Consider the following 16,137-nt stretch of genomic DNA (forward strand, 5'->3'; position numbering starts at 1 on the left):
GTAAGAGAAGCCGCCGCGATGAGAAGCCCTTGCACTGCAGTGAAGAGTAGCCCCTGCTCATAGCAACTGCAGAAACTCCATATAAAGCATCAAAGCCCTAGGGCAGCCATAAATAAATAAATATTAAAAGAAAAAAACTGGATCTCCAAATAACCTAGTTTCATCGTTCACTAGATGCACAAGCTCACCTCCCCTCTGTGATGAGTGGGGGGCTGCCCCGCCCTCTGAGTGTTTTGAATTGGATAATTCACGGGAAACCTTTTGATGAGGTGGTTGAACTCTGCATTCGCCACAATGAAGGGAAAGGCCAGCGACTAGAACATGAAACATTCTGTACCTGGGACACGAGATACTCACTTTCCTTTGGTGAGTGGAAATATTTCCAGCAAAGATACTGGTCTTCTAAATGTGGTAACACAGGTTCAATATTTTTCACTTTCTGTGGGAAATGTCAGCATAGAATGAGTTTCATATCTGTGGGTAGTATATATGTATACTTATGTGGTTGGACCAAGGCAACAGAATTGATGTGCAGAAGTGAAGTTTTTGTGGCTACTTTTTTTCTTTAAAGATGCACCTTTCACTTGCTTGGAGGCAAAAAATGAAGCTTGTGTGTATGTGTCTGTGAGAGAGAGAGAGAGGGAGAGAGAGGGAGGGTGCAGAGTGAAAAAGAAAATGCAAGATACAATTTAAATTATGGATTACAAGGCAAATGTGTGTGTGATATCTGGTAGACTTTATGAAGCCTGGCCTGTCATTTGTTTGGGCATCACCTGATACCTCCAGCTCTGCTCAGTTAAAGGTTTGCCAAGTCAAGCGCTCAAATGAGTCATCGCATACACAGCCCTTCACGGTTTATCACATAGACTTTCTCAGATCTTACCCAAGCTCTGATTTCTTTCATGTCCTCTCCAACGTCTCAGCCTGTCTCCACCCCCAAAAGCCACAGTCCTGGCCAGAGACGTTAGAGCCAGATTTTAGAGTCCAAAGAGGTCACCTCAGCTGTCCCAGGGGCCTGAGTCCCGTGGATTTCAGAGCAGCGGGTAAAAGGTTAAGGCTGGACCTCACAGGGTAGGGGTTAGACAGATGTTCACACACTCAGACTCACACATAGAGCTGCCCACACTTCTGGCATCCTCACAGAACCACACACACACACAGAGAACTCAACCTCAGGAACCAGATATTCAGAATCAGGCTCCACTGATGCTGTCTGAGTCATCTAATGTTTCAAATGTTCAAAAATAAAAAGAAATATATAAATGGGACTTTCCTGGTGGCCCAGCAGTTAACACTCCTTGCTTCCACTGCAGAGGGCACGGGTTCAATTCCCGGACTGGGAACTAAGATCCCACATGCCATGGATAAATAAACAACTAGAATGTTCTACAGTTGGAACATGCCTGCATGCCCAGGAAAGAAACAAGGGCGGCTTCATTCCCATCTTTAATTCACACCACTTGAACTGCCATAATAGAGTGGGAGCTGGGCCAGGGTTAGGTACACAAAATGAGCAAAGCTGAGGGGATCCCTACCTTCTGTGTCTGACTGAGGAAACACAAACAGTCAAAGGGGACAATCAAAACAGGGGGAAAAACCCCATAATCATAAATTGTAATAAAGATGTCCACTTCTGGAAAGATGGCAGACTAGATGGGGATGAAATACACTCTCCTAATACCTCAATAATTCTGGATAAAAGAACATTTGAGAAATTGGGGGCGGGGGGGGGGGAAGGTATAACTGCACAAGAAGATAAGGAAAATTCTTCTCAGGATGCAAAATAGCCATGAAATGGAAACTAGGAAAGAGTCATGGAGGAGGTTGTGAGCCAGGTGAGGAACATTTCATGGAGATTCCAGAAGGCGATGATAGAATATATTCAGGAAAGGTGACACTGAAGAGGTATTTTATATATAAATATACACAACGTATGTGTGATTGGCCAACAAATAATCCGCCATCTCTATGACTCGTCCCCAGGACTGGACCTGCCCAATCTCCTCAGACTCCTCAAGGCTCAGCCTTGCCGTATCCATCCTTAGGGAAGAGCCCTAAGCCCATAAGCTCCCGGAAGATGGGGCCAGGCCTGTGGGCTTCACCAGAGCACTCTGGAGTGAGCCCAGGACCTGGCATGATGTAGCCCTCAATTGATACATGTCTGATGAATGCATTTTTCTGCTGCCCTCAAAGCCTAGCACAGATTCTTTCCTCTTCGCTTCCACTCCACAGAAGGTGGAGACCATGTTTGCCTTGTTTGAAGCTGGGACCCTTAGTCCCAAACCTGGGGCCTGGTCCATAATATTTGCTCAAGAAATATTCGTTAGGTTAATGCAGAATACATTCCATTGCAGGATCACATTTAAAAAGTATTAGCCTGCATTTTCCCCTGAAACTTCCTGTCCTCCTTTGCTCTTTCCTTTTGAGACAGCCAGGTATTTCTGTGCCCAAGCCTTGGGAAAAGACTTAACAGCTGAAAGCAAGAAAATCATGTCTCTTGCCTAGATTTGCAGAATCAAAAGCTCAGGCCTGAGAGGACCAGAAAGAACACACAGAAAGGGCAAAAAAAACTGGAGGAAATCGTGAGGCATCCGTGCTGTCCAGGTGGGAAAATCGTTTTCTGAACCATCAGAAGAAAAGGAGTTGAAAGGAAAGAATAAGTTTGCGGATGGTGGAGGTTACCAAAGAAAGTGGTTGTGTCTGTGCTGGAGGCCACTGCAAGCTCACAGAGCACCCTTATGTGAACGAGGACGAGGCATCCTTTCCCAGTGCACAGTTTAGCAACTAGAGCACAGACTGGGTCCAGCTTTATTAGTCCCCTGGCCAGGCAATCTTGTGCAGTGTACACCCCATACAAGTGTACCAGACAGCCAGGCATAAGCCCTGCTAATCCCTACAGAAAGTAAGAAAACTCAGGCCCGCGGGGTCTGAACAGAGGAAACTTCTGCCTCATACCCCAGGTGAAGAGCACGGGGTGGGTGTGGAGGTCCCTGGAAAGAAGTGGCACCAGGCAAAGGGAGCCTTGGGAGGCCTCAGAATTTCCTTAAGTGCCTGATGGAGACAATAACTCAAGACCAGGTGGAGTGCAGCACCCCTGAGGATACTACTGGGGACCGATGACAGCAGTGACCAGATCGCTACCTCCCTGCCCATATACACCACAGCCCGGCACATGTAAGCTTCTTGGAATTAATTAGTCAAAATCCCAGGGACATTTGGGTTGCCGGGAGTGGAAAAGGGGGGTTTCTTAAAGAGATTGAGGTTAAGTATTTTCCATCCAGCCACACTGAGGATTCCAAACAAAAACTTGAGTTGTAGGAAAAAAAGGAAGTTGCCTTTTTTGCACATCAAAGGTATAAACTGAGCTTTTCTTACCTGCTGAGCTCCACAAATATTTGTTATGTGAATACTGAAGGTGTGTGACAAATACCTGGTACTTCTCTGCGACCCTGAATTTTATTCAGCCCTGATTTTATCATCAGAGCATCCTGACAATTGCTTGAGGACAGGGACCAAATTATTCCTCTTTAAATCCTGCATACACATCCTACACAGAAGTATTCTTCGCTTGGGCCATCAGTGGAGTTACTGTATAAATGCATGGAATTTTTCTCCAGGCTCCAAGATCCCTCTTCCGCTGTTTTCCCCTCCACTCATCTCTCAACATATCAGACTGCGTAAGAATTCCCAAAGCCTGAGGCAGAGCAAGAGGACTTTAACTCTGCCCTCTGCTGCTGCAGCAGGGCAGGATGAATGAGCGTGTTAGGATTTGAGACATGTCTATTTCTGAAGATGGGCTCTGGCCGGTTCAGTGGCTGTGAAACCTGGCATAGTCTGAGATTTGGGGCAGGGACTTTGGGCTCATCACAGGGGTCTGACCACCCGAGGGCAGGGACACCAGTTTGCCTGTCCTGGGAGCCCCTGGAGATGTATGGGGTGGAGGACTCGGGGCTTCCCACAGATGGCGCCCTGAGTCTTGAATGCTCTTCAGGCCCTCTCAGCTTGGGTACCTGTGTTGATCCAGGCCCCTTTCTGCAGCCTGCTCCAGCCTGCTACCTGGCTGCTGCGGCCACAGGCCAAAGTTTTAGTCTAGTTCCCTGCAGCGAAACTTACACATTCCACCCATGCGCTCGCTCAGCCTTTGTAGACATGGACTGTGTCTCTTGGCCTGTGTTGGTAAGTTGTTCTCCACGCTTCTGCCCTTTATCTGTGGCCAGAAGGTCAGCCCTGCCACCAGCTGGCCGCCTAGCTGTCTCCTCAACCGAAGTCCCTGCCAGCTTCCAGGCCGCACTTTAAACTGAGTTCTGCCACTTACTAGTGTCCTTGAGCATATTTCCTAAGTTGTGGTAACCATGGTGACCATCTTCCCCTGAGTCTGCATCTTCCCTGGGCCCCCACTGCTCTAGGGCAGCGGTCTTCAGGGACCCGTCTCATGGGAGACGACTTTTCCATGGACGGACATGAAGGGTGGAGGTGGGGGATGGGGGATGGTTTCGGGATGACTCAAGTGCATTACTTTAATTGTGCATTTTATTTCTATTGTTGTTACATCAGCTCCACCTCAGATCATCAGTTATTGGATCCCAGAGGTTAGGGACCCCTGCTCCAAGGGATGAAAAACACCAGACAGAGACTGTGACGTGAGAAATCTTTTATTAAACCAGGTGTCACTCCCGCACCTGAGAAGGAACACTTATGTTGCAGACACCAAGCCTTCACGCCTCCCTAGGGCTGGGTGTAGCTGTCCTACCCGGCCCACACCTCCTTCTCAGGGCAAGCCGACACTCAGCTGTCTTCAAGGGGCTAGGTGATGGGGTCAGAGAATTAGGCTGGAGCTTAGGTTGACAGCTTGGATTGGGGATTTAAGGTGAGGGTAAAGGTGTGGGTCAGTTTGGAGGTTGGTATGAATTGGGTTGGCATTAAGGTGAAAGGAAAGTTGAGTTACCCAAACTCAGCCAGCCACAGTCAAGCTTCTCCTGGGTTCCCAAGTTGATGACCCTCCACTGAAAGTCCGGTCCCCAGGCCCCTCCCAAGACTCCCCCCACCCCAACCCATCCACCTCTTCCACCCACCTCTCCTAAACGAAGCACACACTCAGAAGCAAACCCTATAACTACTTGGGATTCCGTCTCCGCCCCCGCTGCCCAGGTGGGTGGGGTGAGGGGCACGGGGGTGGGGCTTAGCCTTGAAAGCCCAGCACCTTGTACTGGGCAGCCATGTCGTTCCGGAACAGTTCCAGGGCCTTGCTCATGGCGCCCTGGGCGTCAGCACCGAAGTCTGAAGGATGCTTGGCATGTAGAACATGGATGATGGCGTCCGAGATGAACTGCAAGGACAGGAGCAGAGGGGTGCTGGTCACCGGCAGGACAAGCCAGGGGCCAGATGGGAATCAACCCCAGCCCAGCTTTGCTTTATTGCAGGGCCATTTACTGAGCACTTACTATATATCAGGCGCACTTAATATATATCAGGCACACTTCTGAGTGGCCTCCATGGATTAACTCCTTTAATCCCCACAACCCATGAGACAAGTACAGATGGGATAATAAAGGCCCATCTTAATACAGAGGAGGAAAGATCAGGCCTTGGGCTTGTGGTCACAGTCCATGGCTTGGTGGGTTGGCTACCCTCGCCCCCAACCAGGGGCTTCCCAGGTGGCTCAGAGTAAAGAATCCACCTGCAATGCTGGAGATGCAGGAGACACGGGTTCAATCACTGGGTTGGGAAAATCCCCTGGAGGAGAGCATGGCAACCCACTCCAGGATTCTTGCTTGGAGAATCCCGAGGACAGAGATGGGCTACAGTCCCTAGGGTCACAGAATTGGACATGACTGAAGCAACTTAGCATGCACACACGCTACCCACCTCTACTATGTTCAGGATGTTTTATTGTTCAGTCGCTCAGTCCTGTCAGACTCTGCAGCACCATGGAGGGCAGCAGGCAAGGCTTCCCTGTCCTTTACTATCTCCCTGCATGTGCTCAAACTCATGTCCATTGAGTCAATGATGCCATCCAACCATCTCATCCTCTGCTGCCCCCTTCTCCTGCCCTCAATCTTTCCCAGTATCAGGATCTTTTCCCATGAGTTGGCTCTCCCATCAGATAGCCAAGGTATTGGAGGTTCAGCTCAGGATGAGGACCCAACCTATTACATGGTTTTAATCCAGGATTTTGCAATCAGAAACTCTAGAAACTACTTCCATGTGTGTGAATTTAATTTTTGCATTTAATGGCTTAGGATGGTGATTTCTTTCAGTAGACTTTTGGAGGGATGGTGGGGGGAGCGTGGTTAGAACATCTTATTTTCTGTGCCAAGCACGGAGCTGGTACTCAGGAGCATTGGTGGAAGGGAAGGAGAAAAAGGAAGAGGAAAGGGACCAGGCCTGTGCTCGGGCCCAAGATGGATAATATGTTACAGCAGCCTCACCGTCACTGTTGGCTCTACCATCCACATTGTCACGCCCAGAAAGATGGGCACAAACATCTTCACAGCACACCGCTGCTTTAAGGGACTGAGCAACCTTATATAGTAAGAAGCTACTTGCTTTTTCAACGGTTCTGAAAGATTTGATGCCAATTTCAGCCGTGGCCTGTGGACAACGGGTGTCATTTTACAAAGGCCCAGACTGAGGTCATGTTGCAAGTGGATGGGAGAGCTGGAATCTGCACCCAGGGGACTGTGGACAAACAACAGCCAGAGCCAGGGAGACAGAGGCCAGCACTGGTGGGTTTGTTCATATTCTCTGGCATCCGGGGTACAAGTGGCCAAAAGCTGATGCATGGGGGTGAGGGGAGCACGTGCAGGGGCAGCCTCAGAAGCACAAATGTCAACACCTAGTAAACCCTGCTTGGTTCAGAAGCTGGGACAGTGCCACAAACACCTACTGCTGGGCATCGAATGGGACATGTGTTTAATTCCCTTTTAATGTCATAAACGTAACAAAGCCAAGTAAGGGGATGAGCTGATCTAGCAAGAACTTAGAGACCCAGGTTCCAGGCCCAGTTCCACCCTGACCTCCACGGATGACCTCACGTGTAAGACAGGGATCCTGACCCCATTGGGTCCCTCAGTTCAGCCTTTCCTGAGTCAACTTCTGAGTCACTAATACTTAGAAAATTGTGGGCTGCGGCAGCTAGAAGACTGAGAAAGGACTTTAGCACCCAGCACCCCCTGGGGCCCCCTTGCTCACGGGTGAGAAAGAGCAATTTCTCATGAAGAACACAGACAAAGATTCCACAGTGAGGGGAACAGCAGACACGGGGCGCTGTCTTAAGTTTTTGCTGTAGCTCAGACGGTAAAGCGTCTGCCTGCAATGCGGGAGACCTGGGTTTGATCCCTGGGTCAGGAAGATCCTCTGGAGAAGGAAATGGCAACCCACTCCAGTACTCTTGCCTGGAAAATTCCATGGATGGAGAAACCTGATGGATACAGTCCATGGGGTCTCAAAAAATTGGACACGACTAAGGGACTTCACTTCCACTTTCTTTTCAAACTTGTTTTAAGTAGACCGGGTTCTAGTCTGCTAGCTGGTAGTCCTATTCCTAGACCACATTTGTTTCTCTCTAAGCCTGTCTGCTCATCCCCAGAGACGGGATCCATCATTCAAGCTGGGTTGTGAGCCCCCCGCCTGTCACTGGGGTTCAGATGTGGAAGAAGCCAGGGTCTGACCTTGAAGAGCTCTTGTCCCAGCCAGGAGACAGCTGGGTAAAGAGATAAATTACAATACAGCCGGCAGGCGCCACAGCAGGGCTGGAATAAATGCCTTTGCCAGGGAGAGCTGACAGGTGGAGCAGCTGACTGCCTCGTGGGCCAGAACTGAAGAGGTGGCTTCTGAGCTGGGCCTTGGAGAATGAACAGGGATTTGCCGAGAGAAGATGGGGAGGTGAAACCACCACTTGTGCAGAATCCCAGGGGCAGGAACTGTTCCTCATGTCTGTGATGCTGAGATGGGCAGACAGAATTGTCTGTGTGTTATGTGGGAGAGCAGATGGGGCTTCCCCAGTGGCTCAGAGGTTAAAGAATCTGCTTACAATGCAGGAGACCTGGGTTCGAGATCCCTTGGAGGAGGGCATGGCAACCCACTCCAGTATTCTTGCCTGGAGAATTCCATAGACAGAGGAGGCTGGACTGACAGGCTACAGTCCAGAGGGTCACAAAGAGTCAAACACGACTGAGCAGCTAACAGTTTCATAGTAACAGTTAGGAGAGCAGTTAGAGGAGCTGGATGGTGAGGCTGAAGATGATGGTGATGGTAGTTGTTCATGGGAGACGTTGTACCATGAGGAATTAAGAGCGTGAATTGCAGAGTACCATAGATCAGACTGTACCTTCTAGCTTATAAACTGTGTAACCAGGGGCAAGCTACTCAACCTCTCTGAGCCTTCAGTTTCCACATCAGTAAAATGGGGATGAGAAGAGTACCTGCCTGGGGAAGAGAATGCTATTTACCTGCCCAATGGCCATTTTCACCTTCTTCCTTGTTACTAGTTTGTGTTTGGAATGGCAATAGACTACATTTCCCAACTTTCCACACAGATAGACGTGATCTCGTGACTAACTTCTGAACAATGAGATGTAAATAACATTGTTGGGTGAGAAGCCTGGGGTTTCTCAAAAGAGAGCCTTTGTCTCTTCCTCCTGCTCTCTGTTTGGAATACGGACCAGAAGGCTGGAGCTCCAGCAGCTATCTTGGACCACGAGTCAACTTTGAGGGTAGACACCATATGTATGCCAAGGATGGCAACACAGAAAGAGCCTGCATCCCTGGTACCCATGGGGCTCCCACACACACTCTGGGCTCCTGACCTCTGGACTTCTTTTGTGACAGAAAAAGACAACACTGAATGCAGTTTCTAAGCTCATGGGGGTAATCATGAAAGTTCCATGCAGTGATCCAGGCAAACTGCTTCTCATAGCCCATCCTAACCAGAAGTTATCATGACTAACCTTACCTTCACTGCTGTACCAAACTGCCTGCAGCCTCCATCCTCAGGGGTGCTAGCCACAGGGCCCTTTATCCCCCAGTTCCATAGTTTTCCTTCTTGCCATATCCCTCCTCCCACTGGGTCTAGACACAGGACTAGAAACTCAGACTCTCCCCCGCCCACACAAATTCTCAGTCTATCACAGGAGATTCAAGCCCATTGCTTCTGCCTCGGACACCTGAGGCTCCCTCTCTTCATCTGTAAAGATGCTAGAACTAATAATTCCCACCCAGAATTAAGCCCCAGCTACTGAACTGCTGCCTCATGAGTCCTGTATATGTCCGACATGCAGGGGCAGAGAGACCAGGAGCTGGGTTTCTGGAGGAACAGAGACCCAGTCTGAATCCTGGTTCTGTGGTGCCTCTGTGACCAGGGGCAAGCTACTTAACCTCTCTGTGCCTCAGTTTCCTCATCTGCCGAGCGGGTGTGATAATGGTGCCTACCCGTGGGCAGAATGCAAGCTGTGTACTTCACAGCTACCTCTACCTCGGTAACAAGATACTCATTTGGGGGAAAAATATGTTTACTCTCAATGATCCAGGAGGAAGGCCAAGTGGGGAGCAGCCCACTTTACAGGTGAGAAAACTGGGGGGATAAAGAGCAACAACATAGGTCACCCAGCAGGTTATTACTGAGCTGGGACTTGACTCGAGGCCGCCCCTTCCATCCTCCCAGCCATCCGGGCCCCGCCACTCACCTCCAGGTACTTGACCGGGATCTTGTGCTTGTTGGCGTGTGACTCGGCCAGGTGCTTCACCTCCGCCTCGTGGTGACCCTTCTTCTTCAGGATGCCCCCCAGGGCCGTGAGCACGGTATTACCATGCTTCTTCAGGTCCTCGGAGGCCTTCATCTCAGCCTCTGTCTTTAGGTGCTTGAACTTGTCAAATTTCTCCAGGGTCTCGGGATGACCTGTGAAGAGCCTGGGTTGGGGGGAGGGTGGCGGTACAAGGAGGGCTTGAGTTAGACCCAGGGGTCAGGAGGTGGCCAGACTCAAGTTCAAGTCCACACCCTCCCAGTTGCTAGTTGTGTGACTTTGGGCAATTCACTTCACCTCTCTGTGCCTCAGTCTCCCATCCAAGGACGAGGGATAACGAGTCCTCCCTATAGAAGTGTGAGGATTAAATTGAAAGAGATGGTATACGCTGAGGGCCACACAGGAAGTGTCCTATAAATGCTTGCTATTACTATTTTTAGCATCATCATCTGCTTCATTGTTACTGTGAAAATCTGGAAGGAAAAACATCTGCATGGTACCTGGCCTCACCCCCATTTGCTCTAAGTTGTTGGGAGCAGAGACGCCTAGATGGCGTCACAGTGGAGCAGGGAGGAGCACGGGGGCTAAAGGATTTGTGGAGCATGTGCTGTGTGCCAGGCCTGTGCTAGGCTCTGCACTTGCACTTCCCTTTGGGGGTATATTATCCCCATTTTACAGATGAGGGAACAGAGGCTAAGGAGTATGAGGTCCTAGCTCAATATCACATAGCTGGGATGCAGACGAGCCAAAGTGAAATCAGGTCTGAATGACTCAAAATATAGTCCATGCAGGGGACCATCTCTGCAGCTTCCTGCTCGATGATCATCCTTTGGCCGCTCAGATACTTCCAGTTCTAGGAGGCTCACTATTCCCTGTGACAGCTTTTCTAGTCAAAACAGCTCTCAGCTCAGAAAGCTCTTGCTTATTTTGCTCTGCCTCTCTGTTCTTCCCAGGCCCCTCACAGTACTGATGGTGAGAATCTCTGGTGGGAGCCATCTGCCAAAGACCAGGTCCCCACTCCTACCAGGGACCCAGTGAGCTGGCCGCAGTGATCGGAGGAGTCACCTGTTGCCTTGGAGTTCAGTCTTTCATTCTGCAGAAAGGTGGGGATCGGTTAAAGGGAGTGGTACCTGCCACGGGGAGGATGGAGAGATTTTCCCCATTTCACTCATGAGCAAAGGGAAGACTGCAGAGGTAGGTGACTTGTCCAGGGTCACATGTCTGGTCAGTAGCAGAGCCCAAACACGAACCCACACAGATGGTTCCATAATTCATGCTCTCTCTTTTGTGTTACACCCGGAAACCTCTGCCTGAGTGACCCTATCTGCTGGGCTTTTCCTCCTCTTGTCTGGTGGCTTCAGATCCTTGAAAGCTTCCTCTTTTGTGGTTTCCTGGCTCTGGAACACCCTTAAACCTAACTGTGGACACACTCCAGTGTGCACAAGTATCTCATGGCACATACCCATAATCACATGCGTGCTCACGCACACACACATACACATAAACAGGGCATAGCCACAGACAGGGAGCGCCCCCTTCCCCCAGGGGCGCATCCCACCTGCTTTCCCAGAACACCCAGCGCTGCCCACAGCCATGCTGAATGTCACTACCTCATCTGGGGCCCCGGCCAAGCCTTCTACATCACTGACAGCTCATCTCCAGCACCTTTCACCCCAGGGTCCCTGAGCTCCTGACTATTATTATCTGGCGACAATGATCCTTGAACTCCTGCCTGACAGATGCAAGACCCAGAACCCACAGGTGAAGGTCGGGACACTGGAGGGAGACTCTCTGGGGAAGAAGAGGACCGAGGACCTGGGACCCAAGGCCGCCAGAGATCTGAGACATCTTGGGAGTCCCCCGGATGTCTGGGGAAGAGATTAAGCACTGAGAATTATGAAAGCTGAGTTCTGGCCCCAGTTCTGCCTCTGCCGTGCTCTGTGATGTTGAAAAAGTCACTCAGCTCCTCTGGGTCTTGGATCAACTATCTGTAAACCAAAAGGTTGATTTCTCAGCTTCCAAGTTCTAAGGCTTGACCCCTCCAACCCAGACCTCACCCTACACTCTTAGCACTTGTCAGCCAGAGAGGGAGCCCGGGATTTACTTTAACAGTGCAGAAAAACCTGGCTCCTGAATGCCCAGCAGATCTTCCTTCCTACAGCCGCCTCCCTCTACTGCCCCCAAGGCCGGCAACTGGGAGTCCCTAGGAAGCCACAGAAGGCCCTACCTGGGTACTTGTGACAGTGGCAGCTCAGAAAATGAGCAGATGGAAGGCTCTCACCCTGTAGAAATGGTGGATGGGTGGGGCTTTTCTTCCAGTGTTTCAGAAGCACGCACTTGCCTTGTATTTTCATCTTCAATCCTATCGTCAACCTGCCTAGTTTATTACAGGTCAGAGGGAAAGGAGGCCAGTTCCCAGATGTGCTCTGAGCTGAGACCCAACCAGACACCCACGTGAAAGACGGAAGATGCTCCCAGGCTTGCATAAATTCTTCTCTGCTCTAGAACCGAAGAACCAGATGAGGATGGGAACGCATCTCTAGTGTGCTAAGACTGTGGGACGATGTGGCATAGGGTTCAAGAGTGGGTGTGCTGATCCAGGCTGCTGGATTGGAACTCCAGCTTTGGGACTTCAGGCAAGTCACTTAACCTCTCTGTTAAATGTGGGGATCATAATAACGTCTACCTCATGAGGTTATTGTGAGGCTGAAATGAGTTAATATACATGAAACACTTAACACAGGGTCTAGCAATCAGTGTGTAATATAATACATGTTCGCTGTCCTCATCATAATCTCTAGGACATTATCACCATCACCATCATCACCAGCTCCATCATCACCATCATCTCCTCCATCATCATCTGCATCATCCTCACTATCTCCACTATCATCATCCTCACCACCATCATTGTCATCACTAGGACTGGGAATCTTGGGTTCTGTCTGTAGCTGCCATTGGTTGACTGGGACGCTTGAGCCAAGTTTCTTCCCAGTGACATGAGACATACTGGCCACCAGCAGTGACTTCCCAATTTTTCATGGCCTCGAAATCCTTTGTTCAATGCAAAAACAAATAAAGCAGAAAAGATCTGGGGAAAAGAAGGAAAGGCAGGGGCCCAAAACCCTCTTAAGCTGCCTCCGCCCTCCTAAAAACCCCCGCTTCCTGGAGCCAGACTCTGCAACTGACCTTCCAGCTATTATGTTCTAGGACATGATGATCATGTACTTGCAGTGAAGCCCTCAGCGTTTTATTAACTGACCGAATAGAATTTGCTCTCTGTCATAACCAGAGGAGTGGGAGAAATGACCTTTTCAAGAAGAGTAAGAAAGCCTTGGTTAGGCATCTGGAACAGAATCACAAGGTCATTTCTCACAGGGCACCCTGGGAGTCAGCATCCCCTTCTCCCTGTCCCTGGCCCCCAAACACCAAGAGGGCAGAAGCTGTCGGCATGGTTTCTGCATGTCTTCAGCTTAAGACGTGATGGGGCATCAGGCTCTCTGGGGCCTGCCAGGGGTCAGCAGTCTCCAGCATCACATCTTGCCCCTGGCTCCTGGCCCCTGGCAGTTTTCTCTGATCCACCCTGGGAAGGGAGGAGCTGTTTCTCCCATGATACAATACCCCCAAGTCTCCTTCCAGACCTCCAAGTCACTGACTTAGGGCTAACAGCCCCCAGGTCACCTGGGAAAGACTTCTGTTTGGCAAACTGGTCTCCCACCCAGCAACCTTGCCTCCTCTCCAAAAGCAAGGCAGGATCAAGGACTCAAAGAATGCCAAGGCATGAGGGTGGGCAGGGATCTCAGAGACCATGAAAGGCAATCCCTCCACTCAGCAAATAGGGAATGGGACCCAGAGAGGATTGGTGACTTGTCCAAGGCCACACAGTGAAGGGAGAGCTGAGGAGTTGATGTCTACTTTGGAAAGTCTTTTGTCCAATCAAATGGGACCTGTTGCAGTGCCAGGAGCCAACCGACAGAGATGTAAGAGGAAAAAGACACAAAGGAAAATCCCAAGATGCCAGTTAGATTCAACAGGGAACTTGACCATCCTTTCTCATGTGTTTTTGGCATGGGCCACTAAGGACTGAAACTCCAGATAAGAGAGCTTATAGCTTATGTCTGGGTCATTCTCCCAGACATGGGAGCTGGAAATGGGTGAAGCCTGAGGGAGGCTGAAAGGGTGTCTAAATGGGAGCAGAAAACCTGCTCTGACTCCTAAAGAAGGAGAAATTCATCTATAAAGTGTGAACGACAATCCATTCACTCATGGCAACCAGGGCCCACCTCCTCCCAGGTGCAGAAATGTCGATGTACGCTTTGACTCACGCTGCCCAGAGCATGAGAAAGGGCCAGGAGGAGAGGGGAGTCTATCACCACTTGGGGAGGAAGGCAATGGAATATGAGGTTCTATTTCTGAACCAGAAGCCATCTTCTGCTTGCGAAACTCGGAATTTTGTGGGGGGGGGGGGGGTTGTTTGTTTATTCAGGAGTCCCTTGCTAAAGAAGGCAAGATGTGCTTGGAGATTATTCTGAGCTTTCAAAAGACATACCCAACATCAAAAGTCAAGAATAGGGACTTCTGTGATGGCGCAATGGATAAGAATCTGCCGGCCAATGCAGGAGACAGGGGTTGGATCCCTGGTCTGGAAAGATCCCATGTACCACGGAGCAACGAAGCCCACGCAGCACAAGCAGTGAGCCCGTGTCTAGACCTAAAGCCGCAACTGCGGCACCTGCCTTCCTGCACCCAGAGCCTATGTTCCCCAACAGGAGAAACCACTGCAATGAGAAGCCCATGCGTGGCAATGAAGAGCAGCCCCTGCTCACCACAACTAGAGAAAGCAACAAAGACCCAACACAGCTAAAATAAGAATAATGATTACTATTATTACACTTTAAAGGGCCCAATCCTAAGCTTTATCTCCAAGAGTTACTGACACCTTTTGGAACTCACTCTATGCCGGGAATTACGCTGGGCCCCTTAGATGCAGCATCTTATTTAATTCTTACTTCTACTGTATAATGTAGACGTTAGGATCCCCCACCCCCATTTTATAGGAGAAGAAGCTGAGGCTCAGAGAAGTTGTGTGCTTTCCCAAAGGTCACACAAGAGCTCGGTGGCAGAGCCAGGTGTAGAACTACATATCTCATCTTGAAGGCCGTGTGTTAATCCTTGACATTTTACAGACTTTAATGAACTTGTGACTCTGGAGTCATCCTTCCCTTCTTAGGTCCTTTGTGTCCTCATCCATTAGGTGAGGTGAGAAAGGCCTCTCAGACCTTTCTTGTTAATTCTAGCTATAATTTTAGGATTCCTTCTGGTGGGCTCTAAGCATCAAGGATTTGATCATCAAAGCTCCTCCCAGCTGCTAGCACAGGTGTGAAATGGATTTGCTTTCCTGATTCCAGTCTCTGACACATAAAAGCAAAGGAGAACCAAATAGGGGATTTAACAAAGTTAATTAACACAGCAGCCAACTGGTCAACCCCGGGGCAAGCGTTCCACCTTGCAGGCAAACATTCTTGACCTTGAGGAGGGAGGTGACGGGGGCAGTGGGATCTCTTCCTTTTACCTGATGAGGACCTCCTGCCCATGGCCTGCGACGTCAGCCTCCACCTTCCCCCAGGCATTCAGCACCAGCTGCCATTCCCCGTCGCTGAGCCCCATGGCGCAGTCTGAAGAAGAGAAAAACAAGGGCGGACTGACGGGGTGTCCTGTCTCCGACAGCTGGGGTTTGAGGCTGCCTGGCCCCAGAGGGATTTTATACCTTCCCAAATGTTTGACAGGGATCACCTGACAGCTCGTTCACTCTCTCTCTCCACCCCCCACCTCCCCCCTGTCTCATGTAGGGGTCTAATCTTTTCCTTTCTCTAGCCCTCACATGGAAGCTATTTTGAGGCAGGTGCCATTGTGGGGAGGTAGGCCAGCTCAGGTCACGGGTGTGGTGGTGGTGGGGTTGTGTTTGCGGAAAGAGTGGGGAGGAGGTTGGGCCACTGTCTGGGCTCTCAGAGGCCAAGAGAAAGGGCACGGCTAAGGCCGATGCCAGTGGCCTGAAACCCAACTCCCCCTGCTGTCAGCCGGCCCGAGAGGAGACCCATCATGTTTGTAAGCCAGGGCAGCAGGCACCCTGGCTTGGCCCTGGGGCTCTCCTGGCCTTTGCGGTCTCTTTGCCCACCTTCTAGAAGCCCACTTTGCCAGAATGCCTCTCACTCTTCAGAGTGGTGGGAAGGAACTGCGATGGTTTCCTGCTTATAACTGGGTGAACCCAGGCACATCCACAGCCTCTTGGAGCCTGAATTTTCCCACTCCATCCAGAAAACTCAAATATTGCTCAGATATTTCCCTCTGAAAAATTTTGCTTCATATACCCGCTCAAGGCACAATTAACTGCCTGCCC

The 16,137-nt window shown here is 50.2% G+C and overlaps 1 protein-coding gene across 1 annotated transcript; it reads right to left on the minus strand.

The window, feature by feature from the left end:
* Window positions 1-4,634: 4,634 nt before the first annotated feature.
* MB (myoglobin) lies at window positions 4,635-15,494 on the minus strand. Its single transcript, XM_065938698.1, has 3 exons — window positions 15,313-15,494; window positions 9,684-9,906; window positions 4,635-5,326 (listed from the first exon to the last, which is right to left on the minus strand). The coding sequence occupies exons 1-3, from the start codon at window positions 15,405-15,407 to the stop codon at window positions 5,180-5,182; spliced, it is 465 nt and encodes a 154-aa protein (XP_065794770.1). The 5' UTR covers window positions 15,408-15,494; the 3' UTR covers window positions 4,635-5,179.
* Between the last annotated feature and the right edge of the window lie 643 nt (window positions 15,495-16,137).

This window comes from Muntiacus reevesi, chromosome 1 (assembly GCF_963930625.1).
Source record: "Muntiacus reevesi chromosome 1, mMunRee1.1, whole genome shotgun sequence".
NCBI classification, from domain to species: domain Eukaryota; kingdom Metazoa; phylum Chordata; class Mammalia; order Artiodactyla; family Cervidae; genus Muntiacus; species Muntiacus reevesi.